Below are 21,019 nucleotides of genomic sequence, written 5' to 3'. Positions count from 1 at the left end.
TCTCCAGCCCAGCTGAGGGCAGGAACAGCCACAGCTCTGATTTCAGGCTTTGGGATTTGCTCCTGGGTGGGTCCCTTTAAAACCACTAGAGCTGGTGCTCGTGCAAACATCGGCCTTTCCAAAGAAAACGCAAGTGGCTTATCCAGCCCTGCCATCCCGGCCTCAGCATCCGTTCCAGCTCCTGGCTTTGAAATCGTGAACTTTTGCAGATGGAGAGGTGGATGCGGGAGCCAGTAGGACTTGGTAGGATTTCCCCATTTTCTGCTGGGCTGAGGTAAAAAATAAAATAAAATAAAGAAAACCTTAGAAACAAAATGCCCAGACCATTCCTCTTCCAAACCTAGACTCCGGCAGTCGGACAGCTCTGTATTGCTGCAGTGAGCCTTTGCTGGGGCTCCCCTGGGCATGGACTCTTCAGCCTAGCTTGCAGGACCCTAAATTGGCCATAGCCCCAGAATCTGGGTATCCCCCTAATCCCAGCCCTTGGAGCTGGAGGAGTGGATGAGATCTCACAGTTTTCCTGCCACCCCCTGCCCTGTGTCTGGGCTGCCTGGACAAGGGCTAACCCATCTCCGAGCTTTGCCCAGGCACATGCAGAGCCAGTGTGTCCCAAACCTGCCCTGGGGAAACACCCTGGGGACCTTTGTCTTGCTGGAAGGTGGGTGCAGCAATGGGGTGCAGAGCACCCAAGGATGGGAAACAGTCTGCAGCACAGATCCGCAGTCTCTCTCCTCACTGCTGCCCAGGTAGGAGCAGTCTGTCTGGCCCTGCCTGCTGCTGCCCTTGGACTGCTCTTGGGCTGTTCAGGGCTGGTATCAGGTAAGAAAACAAGCAGATAAAGCAGGCAGTATCCCAGCCAGGGCCAGAAAACACCCACCTCTGTTACAATAAAAACACTGACAAGCCAATTTTTTTAAAAAAGATATAAACAGAGATTAGACTGTCTTAACGAGGCAGTAAAACACTTTAATAGCTCCCCTTGCTAGTTATTAAAAAGTCCCCTGGGCTTTCCCCTCCCTGTGTGCAGCTTGGCTCCAAAAGGGCCTGTCCCCTGAGCACTGCAGCCATTTCAGCAATTTATGTTAGTTCCTGCAGGCAGGCAGCGTGAAAATAACTTTTTCCTGGGATGGAGGGGGGGAAGAGGCTGGTGGGAGAGGAGGTGCACCCAGCCCCTCTGCCAACTACTGTGGCCTTTGGTCTGGCAGACCTGTGGCCCCACACAACCCTACACTTGCTGGCGTGGAGTGTGCTGTTGTGGAGTGTCCCGAGTGGGGAGTGGGTGCAGGGGATATGTGGGTGCAAGTGCAGCCTGCAGGGCTGGATTCTGGCACCCCCACCCTCCTCGGTGCTGGGAGGAATGCTCCCTGTTTTCCCTTGTGTCATTCTGTGTGCATTGCTCAGGGATCAGATGCTGGAAGGCAAACTCCATGTGTTGTAGCTGCTTGGGGCTGCTCTAAAATGGGGGCCCTGCACAACCACCGTCTTCTCTCAGACCTCCCTGCCCTGGCTCTGCCTCTGTCACCAGCTGCTCAGAGATGAAAAGATAAGAAAAGGTCCAGATGAAGCAAGTCTAACCCGGGGCTGATGTCGTCCTGCCTGTTGGTTCCCCCAAGCTGAGCACAGGCTGCTTTGCAGGGTGAACTGCCTGAAAATCAAATCCCTCGTGAGAAAGTTTTCAGGCAGAGCAGTGTGATGAAGTGACACAGTGGCAGTGCCTCCCAGGCCACCCAGCTCCCTGGGGAGCAGCAGGCCCACGCACCCCATGGTGCTCTGTAAGCTTTACTGGGAAGCAGCGCGGTGAGCAGAGTCCTGGGCTTGCACTGCCTGACCCGTTGCAGGCAGCCTGGGGCAGGAGAGGCCAACAAATGGGGCAGGAAGGGCTGGTCATACCCCTGAGCCCTGCTCCCAGTCTGCCCTATTTTGGCACTGGGGATGGTGTCCTGGACAAAGCTGAAGGTTGGTGCTGGTTGGAGTAAGGAGTTGATCCCCAGGGAGAGCCCTGTGATGCTAAAACCACCTCCAGTTCAGGACAGCATTCAGTCCCAGTCCTGGGGCACCTGGCACCCAGGCTGGCCCATCGTCCAGCTCTCCTCCAGCCTGCTCCCCATGCCCTGCCCAGGACCCCCCAGTACAGGATTAAACCAGCCCAGTGGAGGGTTCCTGTGTCTTGAATTTCCAGCTGGTTTCCAGCTTTTCTTTCCCACTGTCCCAGGGTTACAGGTCTCCAAAAGCAGGAACCTCCTACAGGTTTTATGCAAAGAGGCAGCCAGGAGAAGGGATAGATATACCCCAGCGCCAGTCTTCTAAGGAAAGGGCATGCTTGCAGCATGTGCTCAACCTCTGTTACACACTGGAGAAGCCACACCAAGCAGGGGATGCTCCAACTGCTCAGAGTGGCTCAGGCACCAAGCGGGACTCTCATGGTAACCTCCTGCCTCCTCCCCACCTGTGGGATCCCCCAAGATACCCCCTGAGTCTGCTCTTGGTGTCAGCGGCTGAGTGACCGGGGCAAAGCTGGAGCATGAGCCAGGAGCATGCTGAGCCTCTGGGAGACGTCTCACCGGGCTGGCAGCTGGCCAGGCCTTTGCTTTGGAGACTAATCCTTTGGCTTTAGAGCTTCCCGGTGCTCCCTGGGAGTGAAAACCAAGTGTGACTGCTTGGGGCTCGTGGGTGTGTGGGCATGGATGGGTGACGAGGACCTGCTTGGTTCCCTGCCTGTGTGCCGCTTCCAGCCCATCCAGGATGCCAGGAAGGAGCGGTGGCACAGCCCTCCCCTTCCTCCTCCCTGGGTGGTGGGCACCCACCCTGCCCCATCAGGGTCCCTGATGTGACACCTTCTTCCTGAATCCTGAATGACACCTGTCATTCCTGATTGTGTGACCCATCACTTGGCAGGAGTCCCCACCTGCTTCCTGTGCAGGGCAGGTACCTGGGGACGCCCCGCTCAGGGCCACTCCAGGGGTGACACCAAAAGCTGCTTGTGCCCACGAGATGTGTGTGCTCCTGCTACCGCCTCCTGCCCGCCAGCCCTGCTTCGGTCCCCAGCAGGGAGGGGAAGAAAAATCTGAATTGCTCTTCTGAGAAATTAATCTTCTTTCACCGTCTTAGGGCAGCCTGACCCAGAAGAACCCCCCAGGGTTTTTTTTCCCTCCCTGTGGGGTGTTTAAAGGGAAAATGACATCAAATGTGTTGCAAAGAGGCTGTGGGAGGCAGGGGCCAGGCCTGCAGCAGGGGAACAGGATACAGGCAGGGTCTGAACAGTTTTAGGCGGGATTTCCCATGCTGCCCTCTCCTGCGATACCCCCTGGTCCCTGGGGTCTGGAGGAAATTGCATCTGCTGTGGGCAGTAAACCAGGAACAGTAGAAGGTTAAAAGATGGGTTGGGTTCCCCATGGCAGGGTGCAGAGTCAGGGGGACTCTGGAGAGACATAAAAGCTGAGCTGCTTAAGGCAGAAATTGCTTGGCAGCCGAGAGGGCAGCAGGGGCAGGCAGGGAAGGACAGGGACGCTGCCTGGCCAGGGCTGATGTGCCCGTGCTGCACCTCTCAGGGGGATGTCGGGATCTGTCCCCACTGGGGACACCAGTGGGGAAGGATGGGAAGTAGGACCAGAGGGGGATATCCCCAAGTGGGAGGAAGGCAGCTGCAGCACTCACTGTCCTCCAAAGATGGCTGTGGCTCTGTGGGGAGGGCTCGGGCTGGGGCTGGGTGGGGAGACAGTGCTGGCCACTGGGACAGGGATGGAAGGTGGAATATACCTCTCCCAGGCACCTGCTCCTGCCCCATCACACTTCCTGCTGCCCCATTTCATATCCCTTCTTCCCAGTCCCTTATGTCTCCAGGGATGAAGCCTGGATGGGTGCAGCCCAGGTAAGGGAAACCAGCCACCCCAGCACCAAAATGACCTTGATAAAACACCAAAGCTCAGGTCTTGGGGGTTACATCCAGGTGTGGAGCTTTGTCAGCCTCTAAAGCTAACAGGCTGCCCTGCAAAGGGCTCTGCTCCTCTGCTGTGGGGCCAGGAGTGCTCTGCCCCTTCCCCACTCCCGCCCTGCCTCCGATTCCCTCTTATTAAAGGCAGGGGGGATTAGAAGGAAAAAAAAAGAACAGCCTCCTCCAGCTCCTCCCACTCTTGAGGGCTTTCTTGTGGCTGTGCTGTGGGGCTGGTTCCAACTCTGTGAGTCTCAGAGCAGAGTGGAGAGGCTGGGCAGCTGCTCTAGTGCTCATCCATGCGGCTCCGTCTGCCTGTCCCTGGCAGAGTGCTGCAACTGGGAAGGGGGTGCAATGCTCGTGGCCTTCCAAAGCCTTCTGCAAAGGGATTTTGTGCCCAGATCCAGCCCCAGCTGGGATCTGTGTCCTGGGAGAGAGGCGATGCTGGGAACTGAAGGGGTTTGAGGCAGATTTTGGGCAGCTGCCCCCATTTCAGAGGCTCAGCCCTGGGCCTCAGGGCAGGAAGGCGCAGGCGATGTGAGCAGAGGGGATTATGGCTATTTGTTATAAAAAGCACCAGCATCTTTCACCCCTGCTCCCTAAGGCGCTTAGGGGAGGAAAGAGGGACTTAAAGAGAAACCTCCTGCACTGAAGAGGTGCCGGAACTGGAGCAGTTGGAGCAGCCTGGCACCCTCATCAGCCCCTTCCCTCTCAGCATCCCCCAAAACCTGCTCTGGGTAAAGCAGTCCTGGGCATTCCTTCCCACGGATGTTCTTCCTGGGCCCCTTATGTGGGATAGCCAGACCCTCATCCCCTGCTCGGAGGACAAGGAAAAGGCTGGGAGGGGCAGCCCAGCCCGGAGTGGAGGTCCTGGTGGGTGAGAAGAGCAGATGAGGTTGCTGCCCCATTTCTACTGGCCTCCAAACTCTTCCCTTCCCACATTAGGGAGAAAAGGAGGAAAGCAGATGCCAGATGATGGCAGTGATGCAGGGATGGGGCAATGCGAAGGAAGGTGGTGTGGGAAACTGGTGTCCTCTGTGGTTTTGCCACACACCAGGGTGTGTGGCAGGTTCCAGCCGGGTCAGTAGAGAAAGCAGCTACAGCCATGGGATCCTGCACCACGCCAGCACCAGCCTGGTTCCTGGCATTGACCAGGCGTGACCCTGTGGCTCAGGGAGACGGTCAGTGGTTCCCCCCACCATACACACTGTCATAACATTACCTGGGGGCTCGGTCGAGTTTGGGCATGACCACAGCACCAGGATCCCTCCTTGCATCCGGCTGAGGAGGGGATGGGCCTTCCTCTCAGCCCTTTCCCAGCCTTGCGCAGCCCAGCAGACCCCGGCGCAGGTGGCCACAGGAGGGAGCTGGACTCCTTCCTTCTCCTCCAGCTTGGAGGACAGTGGTCTGGGGTTGCTGACAGCCACACTGGCCCTGGGTGCGAGCTGCTGCTTGGTGCAGGAGTGTCTCCTTGGGGTCAGACTGTGTTATGTGACACCCAAGATGTCTCAGGAAGGGAGCAAGAACCTGGCTGGAGCTGAGATGGCTGCCTCCATCCTCAGGGAAGCCTCCACCTTATTTCCAGCAGCTGGTGGGTGATGGGTCCCCAATGCAGACACATCACCCAGGCTGTTGCCTGCAGCTGTGAGGGGACCAGTTGTGCCTGGTAAGTGGCATTTCCCCATGGCAAGAACCAGTCCCTTTGAGAGTGGTGCCAGTGCTGGACACATGGTCTTACCATCCCTCCCCATTAGTGGCTGGGGGGCCCTGGGTGACCCCAATGCCCAGCCTCTAGATGTTGAAAGGGCAGGGGAGCCAGGAAACCAGCCCCCCTCCACCCCATACAATCTCCTGTTCCTCAGGAATCTGGACCTTCCCAGTTTGTCCAGTCCACGGGCAGCTCTGGCAATGCAGCCCTGCTCCCAGGGGCTGACAGACCTGGGATGACACCCTGGTATCCCCTCGTGTTGCCGCAGCATCACTGCCCAGCTCCCCTTGACAGCCCCAGTGCAGGACAGCTAGCAGGTGCCAGGACAGCTGCATTACAAACCCAGGGCCAAAAAAAAAAAAAAAGAGAAAAAATGATGGTGGCAGCAATGACATATCTGATTGGAAATGGTTAATTATTTAGGGGAGGTTTGTGGTACTGTCCTACTGTCTTTGCTTGCTGCAGAGCTGACAAAGCCCCAGCATGGGACTGCTGGTAATGGCTCTCATTAAAAGCCAACAGAGCAGGATGTTGAAACCTCATTCATTTTCCCTAACCGCTTTCAGAAGGGTAAAATGATGCTCTGGCCCCCGCTATTAGGGGTGTGCTGAGTACCTCAGGCTGGGAAAGGCAGGGCTTGTCTCCTTGAATGCAGAGGCAGAAGTTCTGACCGCTTGCCTTTTCCCAGGATTGGGTCTCTGGGCCATCAGTTCAGGCAAGTTCAGGAAAGATGTGGCAATCAAAGGGATCTTCATAAGGAAGAGACACTGGGACCAAGGAATGAGCTCAGCTCATTTATAGACTCTGCTATACAGAGAAATGATTGATCCTGGTTTAAAAACCTGAGCGGGGCAAGAGCTGGCCTTATAATATCAATGAAACCATCAGGATGCTCCTTTTCTCTCTTGGTTTGGGAACTCGCCCCCCACCTTGGCTTCCCCTGAGCCCCTTTAAAAAGTGGGAAGCAGGAATCTGCCTGGAGCTAGCAATGGGAAAGGATGCCTTTGGGCAGAGAGAAGTCACAGGAAGAGAGAAGGGCAGTTTTGGGTGGCGGGGCCCTGGCAGGGAAGAGGAAGGTACCCAGGGAGACAAGGGAGGTCTCCCCCCTCCACCAGTGCATGCACATGTGGCTGACCCCAGTGCAGGGCCAGCACCCCTCGTGGTGGCAGCTAATGTGGGGGTGAGGAGGGGAATGGCTATATGGGGATGAATCTGAGAGATGCAGCTATACAGGGGCTATTTTCCCCCATGAAGAGCTAAAGTTTCCTGCAGGTGGGTCCCTGCCCTCCCCTCCAGCAACTTTCCTCAGAGAACAGGGGCATGCCATATCCCAGCAGGGCTGCTCCCAGTCAGGGGATGCTGGGCTCAACCAGAGCTGGTGGCAGAGGGGAGGTGGTGCCCTGGCCTGGCCATGGGCATGGGGACGAAGGCTCCCTGGGGAGGTGAGGCTGTCACCCTGCTGTCCCAGAGCCACAGGACATACCTGCTGAAATGGGCTGTGAGCTGGAGCAGCAAAACTAAAGGGAAGAGTGATGGCCTGGGCAGGTCATCAATGTAGCGGGCTGAATTTGGCTCCTACTGACCTTTCAGTGCCTTTCTGCAGCCCATGGCTCACACTGTAGCCCCAGCTCCCTGCCACGTCCTGGGTCTGTCCCCAGAAATGCAGACACCCCTGTTTCTCATGCAGACTCCTTGTCTCCTTCGCCCTTTTCACCACCCCATCCCCGTGCTGCGGGACAGCCACACACTAAATGACTGCCCAGATCCTCTCTGGCTCATTTCTCTTGTGAGCTTTGTTTGGTGGGTGTATTTTGAATTTGCTTTTTTTTTGCTATTCACAGGGAAGAAAGGGCATGAACCCACAGACAGATGTCAGAGCAGGACTGACAAGCCTGGGAGAAGGGGTGATGCTGCCTGCCCTGGCAAGGTCCTTAGAGGTTGGCAAAAACGGGGTGAGAAGGGCTTTGCTCCATGGTGCTGGCTCTGCCCATCCCTTCCTCTCGCCATCCAGTCCTGCAATGTGGCTGCTGCGCTGTCCTGCTGCACCATCCCGCTGCTCCAACACTCCGCTCCATCCCTCTGTTCCATCCTGCTGCTCCATCCCGCCTGACTCGGCCACTGCACCGGTCACGTCTGCTGCGGCAAGTGGCAGGTCTCGCCAATGGCAATGACCACGTCCTGGGGTTGGCGGTCCCGGTGCCGCGGTGCCTCGGGCATCTCACTCATCTCATTGACGCTGTTGCTGATGCAGTTGACGTCGCTCTTGTTGCTGTTGTCATCTGGGCTGGGACCGAAGATCCAGTCTGGAGGAGGGAAAAATCACAAAACAAGGCCTTGGTTACCTCCAGCTGTTCCCAGAGTCAAAGCTGGCTGGGAAATTGCTACATCCTACCCCTCCCTCTGGATGTTCACCCCCCAGGAGGGTCCCTTGCCCACCCCTGTCCTTTCAGCCCCCTCCACTCCCCTGGTACCAGGGTCTCTGCTGTGTTCCCAGCTCTGGACTGGTTTTCAGGCTTCTGATTTCTGGAAGCCCTCCCAGCTTAGGCAGATGAAATCACCCTGTTCATCCCCAAAATGAAAATGAAGTGTCTCCAAAGCGAAGTGTGCATCTGGGCTCTCTGGCAATGTATTTCCTACAGTGGATTTTTGCTGTCAGAAACAGAGGGTACGATTAAATAACTGTGTGACATCCAAGGGGGGCTGGAGGCATGGGCAACATGGCTCATCTGCCACAAAAGTATGTCACAGCCATGCCAGGGCTTCAAACCCTCTCACAACCTTGGGGGTGACCGATCCCCCTCCAAAATACAGTGGTTGCTGCTGGATGGTGGTGCCCTTGCAGCACAAGAGGCTGTGGCTCAGTGGAGGCAGGTGGTGCTGCTTCCCAACTGTCTATTTAAAAAAAAAAATAAATGTCTGTGGGTGGTGGAAGGCTATGCCCAGCTGTGATGGGAAGGCATCAGCAATGAAAAAACCAAAGCTGGGGAAACTCAGGTGAGGAAGAGAGGAGCCCCTGGGGCTGGACAGAACCTGGTGGTGGTGGGCAGTGGAGCACCAATACCCCTCTGCTTCAGCTCTGCTCCCAAAATAAAGTGAAGACGGCTGTCAGGAAGCAGACAAAAGGACCAGCCTGGTGTAGTTGTTTCTGAGGGACTCCTCTTACTTGCCAGTAGATCACTCTCAAGAAATAACATTTCTCTCCTTTGTGGCATGGCGTATTTTCTGTCCCCATGGGGCATTTCAGTTGGAGCTCTTTGGTGAAGGACAGAGGCTGCCTGGTGGAGCAGGCCCAGAGAAATACAATCACAATGAGACGTTGCCTTTTTCATGGGCTGTGGAAAGAGATTTACAGCAAAGCTGAGCTGAATGATGGCAAATGCCAGGGTGGGATCCCAGGTGTGAAGGGAAAGATCTAATTTCTTGGGTCAACAGTGGTGTCCAGACGTTGCTGTAGGTGTGAGAAGAGACATGGGAATGACCTGTGGTCATCCCTGTGCTTGGTGTGTGCACTATAGGTCAAATTTTGGGGCTTTTGTGAAAGCTCCAAAGCGCTTTTTTTTTTTTTTTTTTTTTTTTAAGGAAACGGAAAAGTTTTGTTGGTTTTGCGATGTAATATTTGACTTTCTTCTTTAGCCTGAAGCCATTTGTCCTCACCCTCCCCAAGATCATAGGGCATGGCTTTCGGGGTGATGCTCATGCTGTGGAGCCAGGGTAGGTGTCCACCCTTGCTATGGGGGCCAGACAGGGAGCGGAGGAGGTTGTGCCCCACTGCCAGCATGGGCTGGCCAGACGTGGGTGCAGGCTCCATGGAGGAGAGAGCTCCCACCACACTGGGCACAGATGATGTGTCCAGAGAGTGACTGTTTTTTCTGGTTTTCATTTTCTGTTCACCTCCATCACAGGGTCTGCTGATTGTGTGATGGGAAGGGCAGGAGAAGAGCCAGCACAGTCCCCACAACTACCATGGTGCTGGCAAGAGCGATCAGGGATCTCAACAGAGATGTGGTCCAAAGGCTGTTGAGGAACCCTGGGTCTGTCCAGAGTCCCAACTGGGGCATTTAGCTTTCACTTGCATGGTCCACAGCCCCCACCAAAGCCTGGGCTCCCCATCACAACCCTTCCCTGAGGAAATCAGCCAAGCCCAGAAGGCTCATTTAGGTCTTTTTTCCTTTATAGACTCCATTTTGCTTGGATTTACTAGATATAGACCAAAGCCAAAAACTCCACTGGCTGCTTCCCAGCCTGGCCCTGCAGCCCAGGATGCATCTACACTGGCTGGACAGCCCTCCCCCTTCCTGCCCCCAAGACCTCCCAGGCTCACACCAGCCCCCACACAGCTGCTTGGCGTGAGGAGGATCCGGAAGGCAGTAACAAGATTGCCTCCTACAAATACTATTAAAGGTCTTGGCTTGTTTTCCTTGACGTCAGCCATAAAACTCCAGTGGGAGCAGAGGCTGGTCCGGCAGAGACAAAGAGGAATAACCTGTAGAAAAAGAAGCGATGGGTCCCCAAATATCCTGGGATTAGGGTTGCTGAGTGCAACAGGAAACAAAGAGTGGAGTTTTGCATGCCTGTGAGCAAGGGGAAGTGGCATTTGGTGGCCAAGCAATGAACCCTTGGTGATATTTGCAGGCACCAGAAGCAGCAAGAGCAGGGCGCGGTGCTGTGGCACCATGGTAAAGGCAGAAACACAGAGGATGAGTGTTTGGGGAGAGCACTGGGGGTCTCAGCAAAAGCTGTTTCCGTGGGAAAACGGCCACGGTGCATTGTCACCAAAGGGGACATGGTTGGCCAGGGTGCCCAGGGAAGGTGGCTTGCGTGAGGCTGCCGCAGCCTAATTCCTGGGTAAGAGTGGGCTGGATTGTAGCGCTAATCCGAACTGCTGCTTCCCTGGGAATTATTTCTGGAGCCTGCTGGATCTAATTACCCGGTAATCTGCAGGAAGATGTAATTAGGCTGTCATTAGAGGGTATTTACTGCGATGCCTTTATGATTTGACTGTGTAAGTAAGGAGTGAAGTAATTACACAATTACACGTTATTTGTGGCCATTTATGGCCTGTAACTTCAGCGCGTTGCCATGTGTGGAAAAGAGGAGCAAGGCCCCATGGGCGGAGGATCTCCTGCCAGCAGGACCCTGGAGAAACAACCATAAAAATGTCAGCACCCTCGTCTCCCCTGCCAGCTGCCAGCGACTGGCTGTGTCCCAGCCGTGCACGCTCCTCTCCAACTTCTCCCTCTGGCTGCAGTCAGCCTGTGGCTGAGAAACAGGTTCCCGCACGGGATGCCTGGGGAGAGACAAGGGGGTAGAGAGAGGAAACCTGCACATCTTTGGCCCCAGTGGGATTAAACCTTGCTCTGATGCAGAAGGACCTTTGCAGGGTATGGGATGCACAACCTCACATCATGCACAAGCACATGTTAGAAACCTTGAATAATGAACCCTGCAGGAGGGTGTAATCAGGTAATGGAGGGTGGTGAGGGGCTTGAAGCTGAGGGACAGTGGTGACCGGCTGAAGGCAGCTGAAGCCCTTAGCATCACAACAGGTACTTCTCTCTCCATCCCTTACATCTGGCAGGGAGTCTGCATGAGGAACAGACAATGGACACAATTGCCACCAAGAGGAAAAAGAAATACTCATTCGGAGCACAGCCCGCATTCAGGTTCACACAGGCTCCAGCCAGAAGGCAAGCAATATTAGGATGAACCAGGGCACCCAATGAACCTGGGATACCCAAGGGCAGAGCTGGGGTGAGCAGAGGTCCCATGGTGTGCTCCTGGGGCAGTGGCACCCTCAGACCCAGAATAGTCACACTTTGGAGGTAAGAAAAAGAATTGACTGCCCCTACCCAGCCCCTGGAAGGAGCTCATAACACATGCTTCAAAATCAGGGCATGCACACGGGCATGTATGAACGTCTCAGATAAAAGAGAGAGACAAAGCGACTCTCTTGGCCAGGCTGGGGGAGCAGCACCTAACCCAGAGACATCTCTCCCCACTTGCTGCCGAGGCTCAGCGCGCTTGCTGTAGTGTTACAGGGTGAAAGGCGAGGTGGAAAGTGCTGAGATGGGCTAAGATCGATAAGGAGCAATTGATCCAAAGTAGCTGGGGAGACGAGATAGGGTAGACTGGGTAAATCAGAAGCTGTGAAATAGTGTCTCTCCCTGAATAGCAGAGTGATGTGGCACAAAGTGCCCCTACACCTCCCTTGCTCTGCCTGAGTCTTCAACAGCAACCCCGGAAGCAGGACCATTGGGATGTGCTGTGTTTTGGGGGGCAGAAAGACAGTTTGGGACTGCCCAGATTTCACAGCATCTTTTACCCTTCCTTGTACCAGCAGCATGAGAGACAGTCCTTGCTCAGAATCCCCTTACAGTGCAGGCAGTGGGGAGCAGCCTCCTGCTGCTGTGTGCACAGGGCACAGGGATACTCTATGCCTGGTGTCATCCCAGTGGGGTGACCAGGTCCCCTGCATTCATTGGTGACAAGGTAGGATGTCCATAAGGCACTTCAACCGCTGGAAAAGAGATGTCCTTAACAGAAGAGGAGAGGGAGGTGGGAGAAAGGGCTGAAATTTAAATGCAAATGGGTGAGTGAGATATTCACACTCCCTGCAGAGATGGAAACAAGCAACGGAAGGGGAAACACGTTAGATGAACAAACAAACTCATGCTCTAGTTTTATTTGCTTTAAATGGAGCTGGGTGTGAAAACAGCTACTAAAAAAGCTCTTTTCCCAGCAGCAGGAGCAGAAGCACCTCTTGCTTTGAAACAGGTCCCGATCCAGCAATTGCCTCATGCTTTTTCAGCAAGGCAGGACCAGCTCTGGCCAAAGCATTCCCGACGAACACGAGTTCAAGGGTATCCCTCATGTGTTTGACACGATGCAGCAGTCGCAGCTGGACATTGTATCTGTCTCATTTACAGAACAGGCTCTGCTTATTCATTAGCAAAATCAGCAGATATCTCCCAGGTTTGTTTTGTTGGAGAATCTCTGTCTGCCTCTGGCAGTAGTAATTTGTTAGCAAGAAGTCCCCCTTTCCCCCCAGATTCACATCTTTCTAAATTAACTTGCTGTCAGAGTCTGTTCTTCTTTCCCCGTTTTGCAGAAATTGCTTAGATTGGCCGTGCTGGCAGAGTCAAAGCTGTCCTGCACCCTGAGTAACACAAGCACACTGCTTTGCCAATGGACAGGTAAGGACTGTCTCTCTGCAGAGCTGTCACCGGCATGAAGGGCCTGGTGCAGAAAGGGTGCAACACATGAAAAGCTTTCAACTATTTACAATATTATCTTAAAAATAGCTTCTCTGCGCCTGTATAACCCTGGAAAAAGCCTGCATTTGATCCCAGTCCTGTCTGCAGGGCAGCGTTGCTGCTCCAGAGAGCAGATCTCAGAGAGGTGATGTCTCAGGTGTGGTACACGGGAGGCAGGGACGCTCCTGGGGGTGGTTAGTTGCTCTTCGCATCCTCCAGCCTTAAGCGTTCACCACGGAGACGGAGTGAAGACGGCCAGAAGGTGAGGAGCTGTGCTTGGTCTCAGCCCAAGGAAGACCAGCACTTGCAGAGGCATAGAAAGGCACAGTCCTCACCCCATGGACCTGATGCAGCCCATCGCCTGACCACACAATGGCAGGAATGGAAACGCGGTTGTGAGATGGCGCATCCCTGAGGTCCAGCCTTGGTTGATCCCTGGCAGCATGTGCTGGGAGCCATCCCACTGCTCGGGCTTTGTGCTTCAAGGATTTGGCTGTGAAAGTAGCTGTCCTGGAGTGGGGCCACCTGTACCTGCTTTTTAGAGGGCCAGATCACTGTGGCCACTTGACCAGCTGACAGCTGCAGCCCACAGCCATGGTGTTGCCAGGGTGGATGCAGGGATGGGGCATCTGCCCGTTATTACAGCAGCTGGGAGTGGAAATTAACCTGATGAAAGCCATCCTACAGCAGCCAGTGCTAGACATCAGCACCCCTAAACATTGGCTAAGGAACCCCTAATGCACCCCCATGTACCAAAAAGGAAACTGAGGCAGGGGTTAGTGTCAGAGGTGGGTTACAGTCTCTTCTTTCCCAAAACTTTGGGAAGCAAATGAATCATGCTCAAAACAGAGCCTGAAAAGAAGATGTTAAGTCTTCTCTGATGGGCCAGAGATTCTATCTGCAATCCCTGCCACAGGCTGAATTATCCTAAAAGCCCTGTGGTTCTGCGTGGGAGCAATTAAAAGCGGATCCCGAGTCCCTGCAGGATCACCCAGCAGCTATTTTCAGCAACCCTACATTCATGCACGGTTTCTTTGTTCAAGGAGACTGCTTCCCAAAGAAGCCTGAAATGTGGCGGATGGAGATAAGGATGAAAAATAAAAATACAGCTGATGGGTCAAAAGGGCAAAGAAAAGAAAGACCCCACTCCAAGAATGGCTTAGGGTTTTAAGCAGTCCTGAAGCCATCGACCAGCACAGTCCTGCCAGCATTGGCAAACCTGCCCTGCCTTACCCCAGCTGGGCAGGAAAAGTTTCCTCAAGGTCTCCTCCAGAGAACAGCAACGCAGAGCTGAACCGGGTGACATCAACACATCAACAAAGGTCTCCCCGCAAAGCATCAGCTCCTACGCAAACCAAGAGCCCCTTTCCCGTGTGGTTCCAGCGCAGGCAGCGAGATGCTTTCCCAGGGACCACACGCTATCTCCATGGCAACAGCTTTTTTTCTAGTCAAACTTTTTTTCCCCCCCCTCTTTTTATCTTTTTTTTTTTTTTTTTTTTTTTTTTTGGTGTTTAAATAAGGGCAATATTCAGTGAACTGCTGGGGACGGAGGAGGGAGGGCGGGCTGATTCCCAAGGATTGCAGTAATTAGGCGCTTTGTAGGTTAGCGACAGGCTTGTCATTTGCCCAGCCGGCACTTCGCCGCAGCGCCGTCTCTGGCAGCTTTCAAGTGCTCCCGAGTTAAGCTGCTTTCCAAATGCTTCGACCCAATTTGCCTTAACTGGTAGTGGGTTTTGAGCTGCACTCACGCAGGAGCCTTCCTCCTGCTTGGATGGATGATCTTGCATCCATCCCCAAGCAGAGAGGTCTGCTGAGTTTTGGGAAAGTTGAAAACATGAGACTTTGTCAGCTAAGAGCAAGCAGGGAGGGACTGGAGAGAAATTAAGGTATTCTGCGCTCTCCTTAGTCAGGTGTCTCCAGGAAGAGCTGAAGAGGGACTCTTTCAGAGCCCTCTTACCTGTATCCAGGTGGTCTGGGGCATGAGGACAGACAGGATCCCCACCCTGGCTGGAGGAGAGCTCTGCCTTCCTCCTCTTCAACAACACATTTTTCCCCCTCCTCTAATGCAGCCTCCCATTCTCCACTCCTACCCACACCACTGGGCATTGCAGCAGCATTCATCTCCCCCTGGGGATGCCTGTACAAACTCTAATTGAATTTTTAAGAAGCAGCTGCGAGAGAGGTCTCAGTGTCTCAAATACCCACTCAGATTTTGCAGGGGAAGAGCTCAGCAGCATCCCAAGAGCTCCTTTACCATCCCGAACTGAGCCCAGAGCCCACACGGGGCTGGGTGATGCTTTGACTCCACCAGCCATGTCCTACAAGCTGTTATTGAGGAGTCAAAATCATCCCTGATGTCTGAGTGACTGTTTAAAGTAGCGATTAACTATTCACACTTTAATCTCCCTGAAACAGGCTCCAGCCCTTTGGCATCTTATTTCCTTCTCTCTCCGTATCTTTCTAAATATGATTAGTGCAGAAACACTGATAGCAGAAGTTAGAGCTGCTGCCGAGTATATAAATCCAGGCATTGTGTTAAGGCAGCTAATAGACCAGCTTCTTATTTACTATCCCTTGGTCCCTCTGTCCTGTCCCTGAAGTAATTTTATGCAAACTCATTCAAATGAAACCTTTTCTTTAAAGGCTGCTTGCTGCTTGGCAGTGTTAACAAACATGGCCCCGTCCACTCTTCTCCAAGGACTGGCTCATTTTAAGTGTATAAATGGTGTGAAGATGGGCCCAGAGTGCTAAGTAGGGGAAGAGCTGGAGTCAGCCTTCAGCACTGAGGGGTGCTGCTGGAGTTTGGGAAATGCTTCCTCTCTGCCTGGATGGGGTAGAAGCTCATATCTGGATTTCTGATCTTAACTCAGAGAGATGTCACCTCCACCAGGGGCAGGGAGGGTGCTCTGCCCTCAGCAAGGGCATTCAGCTGGGAAAAGGCTTCTTCCGAAGAAAGCGGGCAGACCCCAGGGCTGTCCCTGTGCCTGTCCAGCCCTGGGACGGCTGCAGTGCTGTGAAAGGCTGTGGAAGTCCCTTTGCAAAGCTTTGTGAGGGAAGGGGCACCCTGCTGACCTTGCCCCATAGAGACGCAAAAGCAAAAGGTACCCAAGGTCACAAGGGAGTGTTAGTGCTGAGCTGGAAATAGCATGGCAGGGGCACAGGTGCCTCTGACCGCGGCTTCAGCCTCTCTTCCTGCCCGCAGGGGCATGACATTTATATGGCTTTTGGGGGTTTTGAGCACCTGTCTCTATGCTCTTCTGCATTAGGGACCCCAGCAATCAGGGCAGGGGGGTCTGCTCTGTGGGGCCACTGCGACTGGACCAGCTCCCACCTCTGAGGGGTTTCTAACCTGGCCTGACCCGGTCCTTTGAGTATCTCAGGACAGGAGTGTAATTTTAGGTGCTGTCCCTGCTGCTTACCTTTGTTGGGAAGGCAATGCTAAATCAGATGAGCAGCAGAGCTGAAAGACATTACAACCCCAGCAAACTGCTGATTAAGTGTTATATTTAACACTTTAAGACAGTATCTGTTCCCCTCCAGCTGAGGCAAAGAAAGACTCCTCAGCAGCAGCTCCCTGTTGTTTTCCTGGCTGAGCCTCATGTGAGACCTGAGTACTGCCCCTGCCAGGAGGTTCGACCTTTCTTGTCCCAAATACCTCCTCCTCACAAATAGCCATGTCCCAGATCTTCTGGCCCCTGCCCAGTCATGACCCCCTGCCCAAGGGACTTGGCTTACCCTCCCATCAGCAAGGCATGGGTGCTGCCCACCCACAGGCACCGGTCGGAGTTTTGCCTGGTGTGTATCTCCTGCATCCCAGGAGCAGGGAAATAAAGGGGAACCATGAATGAACATGTAGATTTTTCTCCAGATGAGTGTCATCTCCCTCCTACTGCAGACATGGAGTCTGCAGGGCTTCAGCCCTGGCAGGGGGGCAGGCCCAGAGCAAGGGTGCGCAAAGGGATTTCAGTCCCACTCCCCTGCAGAGGACATTGCTCCCCAGAGTTTTCAGGAGGGGTATGCACATCTGCAGGAGCCAGGATCTTAAATTCCTCTGTGGATCCTTCCTGGTCCCCTGTCCAAGCTGGAAAACTGCCACCAGGTCCCTGCAGCAGGGCGCTGTCCCCCAAAAGGACATGGAGGGCTGGCTGTAGGGGTATGGGGACCAAAAGTACCAGGGATTCAGAAGGGAACTGAGCACATCTGCACTCCCTGGCACCACTGGCCTTACAAATTACAGGGCAAACAGCAAGAGTATCACTGAGAGCTTGCCATAAGCAGCCAAGCACCTCTGCCTGCTCATGGCAGCTGCAGCCAGCGCTGTTTGCGCTCTGGTCCCCACTGACGAGGGACCTTGTTCATCAGCAACAGGATGAAACAAAAGAGCTGGGAAGCCAAACCTCATAAAAAGGTGCACTGTTTGGGTTGTCATTGTACAGATTTGTTGATGATTGTGCCAGGTGCTGTACAAGGGAGCCGGACTGCTGAGAGCTGTTTCCTAGGAGTTTGTGGATTCACTGGTGTCTGATAAGGGGTTAAGCTCATATGACAGCTTTTCATTCACAATGCACTAGTGGGTTGTTACCCTGTGCTCAGGTATCTGTTGCCATGAAACTTTTCCTTTTGGAAACCTCTAATCCAAGCTCAGTTGAAACTGGCCAATGGATTTTACAATCGTTTGGCAGCACAGGCTTACGCACATACACAGTTATACACACACGCATAAGCCTCATTTCTTTAAGGAGGGGGCTAAACCCAAGGATTTTCTCTGGGAAGCTAATCAACATACAGCTCAGTTTGGAGAATCCAGCATATCAGATAAACTCACACTCTTGTAAATGTGAAAGAGTCAAGGCTTGATCTAAAACCCACCCAAATCAAAGGAGTGATGCCAGCCAGCATCCCCAGGTTTTGCACCAGGCTCTTTTTGACCACATGCACACAATGTCTGATGTCCACACTCACCTATAAAGTCGTGAATGAGGTCCTTGATGAGATGCCCCACTATGGCATATGCCACTGCCACCACCACCAGGGCTGCCATGAGAAGGTAGAGGACGGCCTTGGGTAGAGGAATGGCGTCTCGAGGAGGCGGTTTGTATTCCTTGTAAAGCTGGTCATTGTCTGAGTATGAGTACTGGAACAAGTGGTCTAAGCCAGCTGTGAAGTTGCTGGAGTTCATGGACTGGCTGTTGGACAGGTAGTTGTCCTGCTCGGGGTCCTGGAGGACACTTACCACTGAGCTGGTGGTGGCTTCCACTTGCTGTACCAAGTTCAGAGTCTTGTTAACGCTGGGAAGGATCTGGGAGAGGAAAGTGCTCCAATCTTTGATGGCACTGATGTTGCAAATAATCATAATTGCAATGAGGAAAGAGATCTCCAAGCCCAAGAGATTTAAAAGGGGGAGAAAGAGGCGAGAATTGCCGTGCCTACACCAAACCATGCACGCGAACTGGGCAGAGGTCTCGCTGGGGTAGGTTTCTCATTTGCAAATTCTTACATGATCCGGTAGAGATGCATCTGTGGTATGTCAGTCCTCACTTCTGTAAATGCCCACAGCAAACCCCTACGGGCATGAAGTTCCTTGGGAAAAAGTAGATGCTGAAATGATTTTGACTGATAACATTTTTGTTCCTCAGCTGCCTCTCCCTGATGCTACTCGTTGATGAAAGCTGAAGAAACAGGATCCTGTAGGTATTTTCAGTCATCTGGAAAGAAAGATAAATTGCCTTTCTCCAGCTTCTTTTCACTGGTGATGGTCCTTGGAGAGACAGAAATCCCCCCTTTGCCGTCCCCCGGTGTGGTCTGGGTAACAGCAGGCGCAAGGTCTGTGGTGCCGTGCCGTGACTCTGCCCGTAACTCTGCCCGAAGCGTCCGCAGAGGAGAATGTATGTTCAAAACCCGCAAAGTTCAGCTGCTCCCGGTGCACAGCAGAGCCAGCAGCACGCAGCTCCCGGCCACAGCAGCCTGGCTTTCAGCAACTTCTTTTGCCGGCATCTCCTGATCGATTCCTTTAAAAACAAAATGATAAGAAGAGACGACGACCATGACAGCAGTGAGCCCAGCGCCTGGTCTCCGAAGGGGAGCTGAGACGAGGAGTGGCCACTCCTGGGTTTTGCCTTAAGGACTTTTGCAAGAGAACAGATCTGCTTGCCTGATGCTCCAGCTTGTTTTATTCAGCGCTCGGCTCCCTACGGACCTCCCTGCAAACAGCAACCGACCCAGTGCCGCTGCCTGCCGGCTGCGGGGTGTGTGCATGCGTGTGTGTGTGTGTGTACACTCCTCCCTGTCCTCTTGACCTCCTGTCCCTTCACCCTATAGCCTCACTCGCTCTTCCCAGCCGCCCTGGCTACCAGCAGCGAGGGGGATTAGCCGCCGAGAGGTTGGCTCCACAACTCCCAGGCGTGCTGTGAAGCCGGCGATGCGTGACAGCAGCGTAGGCTCAGTCTCTGCCGCTGCTCCCCGGGGAGTTAATCCTTTCGATGCCAAAAGACGTGCCTCGATCCGGCTGCTGGATCTTCCCGGAGAGGTGGAGGGGAAGGTGGGGAGCGGCCAGAGGGTGCGAGTGGGTCCGCGTGGGTACACGCATGTGCATGGGGGCACAGCCGCCGTGTCCCAGCGGCAGCCTGGGCTCAGGCAGCGATGGGGACGGGTGTGGTGACCCCTTGGGGGTGACCCTCAGCTCCAGCCCATCCGCGAGCGCTGAGCAGAGCCTTTGTCTGGGAGCTGTGCTGCCGGCAGAGAGAAATCAAATCGCAGGCGCCGCCGGGAGGAGGACGGACATCATCAATCCCACTGCCAGCATCCTGGGGGAATGATGCTCCCCACAGCCCTCTTCACCCCTGAGCCTCTGCCCAAAAAAAGTTTTGGCAGCAGCCAGATGCCTGATTTGCAGAAAGATCAGAGGGTTTGGAGCTGAGCTCCCTCGCCATCTCCCCTCCCCGGTTAGCTGTGTAAACTGGTAAGAGCCAAACTGTCCCTGGTCACCCTGATGATGGTTTTAAACTGGTTCAGGTTCCCTACAAACACATCTCCTCCGCCTTGGCAATGGGATTTCACTGGGGAGCTAGCTTGGTTTGAAGGCACTGAGACTTATTTAAAGAGGAGGAAGAGGAAATCTTAGAGAGGGTGAAATTGTCTTTCTATATTTGGAGGTGAAAATAAATCACAGCTCCATTTTTCACATCTACTTTTTTTTTTTTTTTTTTTTTTTTTTTTTGGTGCAGCTTCCCCATGTAAGAAATAGCTGTCGTGAGGGCAAGGAAATCACCACATTAGGCCTGAATGCAGCCAAATGGAGCTTCTGAGAAATAATAGCAGAAGATTAACTTTTTTTGTGTGTGTGTTACCAGCCAGCAGCAATCCTGCCAGATGCCTGGGGGTTGGAAGGGTATAGAATAAAATGGCAACATCTTTCCCTTACAATAAAATCACCAGGGCTCAGGTAGGTGCTGAACAGATTGTACAGCCCAGGAGCAAAGAAAATGTCGAGGAAAAAGCTCTTCTGGTCCCCTTGGAGTGTGCACAAATCAGATCACAGTGACTTCTGTCCCCCAGGACTGTTTTACAACATCTCAAAATTTCTTCTCACAATTGACAGAGCTGTGACTAGTTACAGAAACACATCTGGGCAGCTGCATGGAGACATATCCTACAATGGGACACATCTTGATGTCCCTCTGCCCCAGCATTATGAAGCCTGGGGTTGGAGCTCCTCCTCTGTCCTTGGAGCATGAAGCTGTGGGGATGCTTTGAGGGCCAGGGCAGGAATCAGGAGCTAAGGGCAAACACCCCTTCTCTCAGACTCTCAGTCCTATCATGCCAGATTTTATCCTTCCAAGAGGGAAAACATGGCAAGATTATTATTTTATAATGAGTTTTCAGTGGAAGGTGAGTTTTGGGCTCTATGCAGGGGTACCACAGTGTAGTCTGGCTTTGCCCTGCCTCAGAGGCATGTCCTTTGGCTGGGGTCCCTAGGAGGAGAGGACAGCCACCGGGACATGTCCACCGGTCCTTGGAGACTGAAGCTGCTCTGAGCTGTATTTTCACCACATCTGTTTGGTGTTAGCAGTTGCCATGGCACCAGTGCATCAACCAGAGGGAAAGGGAGAGTGTCTGGTCCAGGCTGAGCCA

At 53.7% G+C, this 21,019-nt stretch overlaps 1 protein-coding gene across 1 annotated transcript; it reads right to left on the bottom strand.

Moving 5' to 3' along the window:
* Positions 1–6,021: 6,021 nt before the first annotated feature.
* On the bottom strand, positions 6,022–20,439 carry SMIM44 (small integral membrane protein 44). Its single transcript, XM_074906283.1, has 2 exons — positions 17,852–20,439; positions 6,022–7,939 (listed from the first exon to the last, which is right to left on the bottom strand). Exons 1-2 carry the CDS (start codon positions 18,327–18,329, stop codon positions 7,764–7,766), a joined length of 654 nt encoding a protein of 217 aa, XP_074762384.1. The 5' UTR covers positions 18,330–20,439; the 3' UTR covers positions 6,022–7,763.
* Positions 20,440–21,019: the final 580 nt, after the last annotated feature.

This window comes from Athene noctua, chromosome 5 (genome assembly GCF_965140245.1).
Source record: "Athene noctua chromosome 5, bAthNoc1.hap1.1, whole genome shotgun sequence".
Classification (NCBI taxonomy): Eukaryota; Metazoa; Chordata; class Aves; order Strigiformes; family Strigidae; genus Athene; species Athene noctua.
Note: the sequence above shows the minus strand (reverse complement) of the source record. Positions and strands in the feature narration are given on the sequence as shown.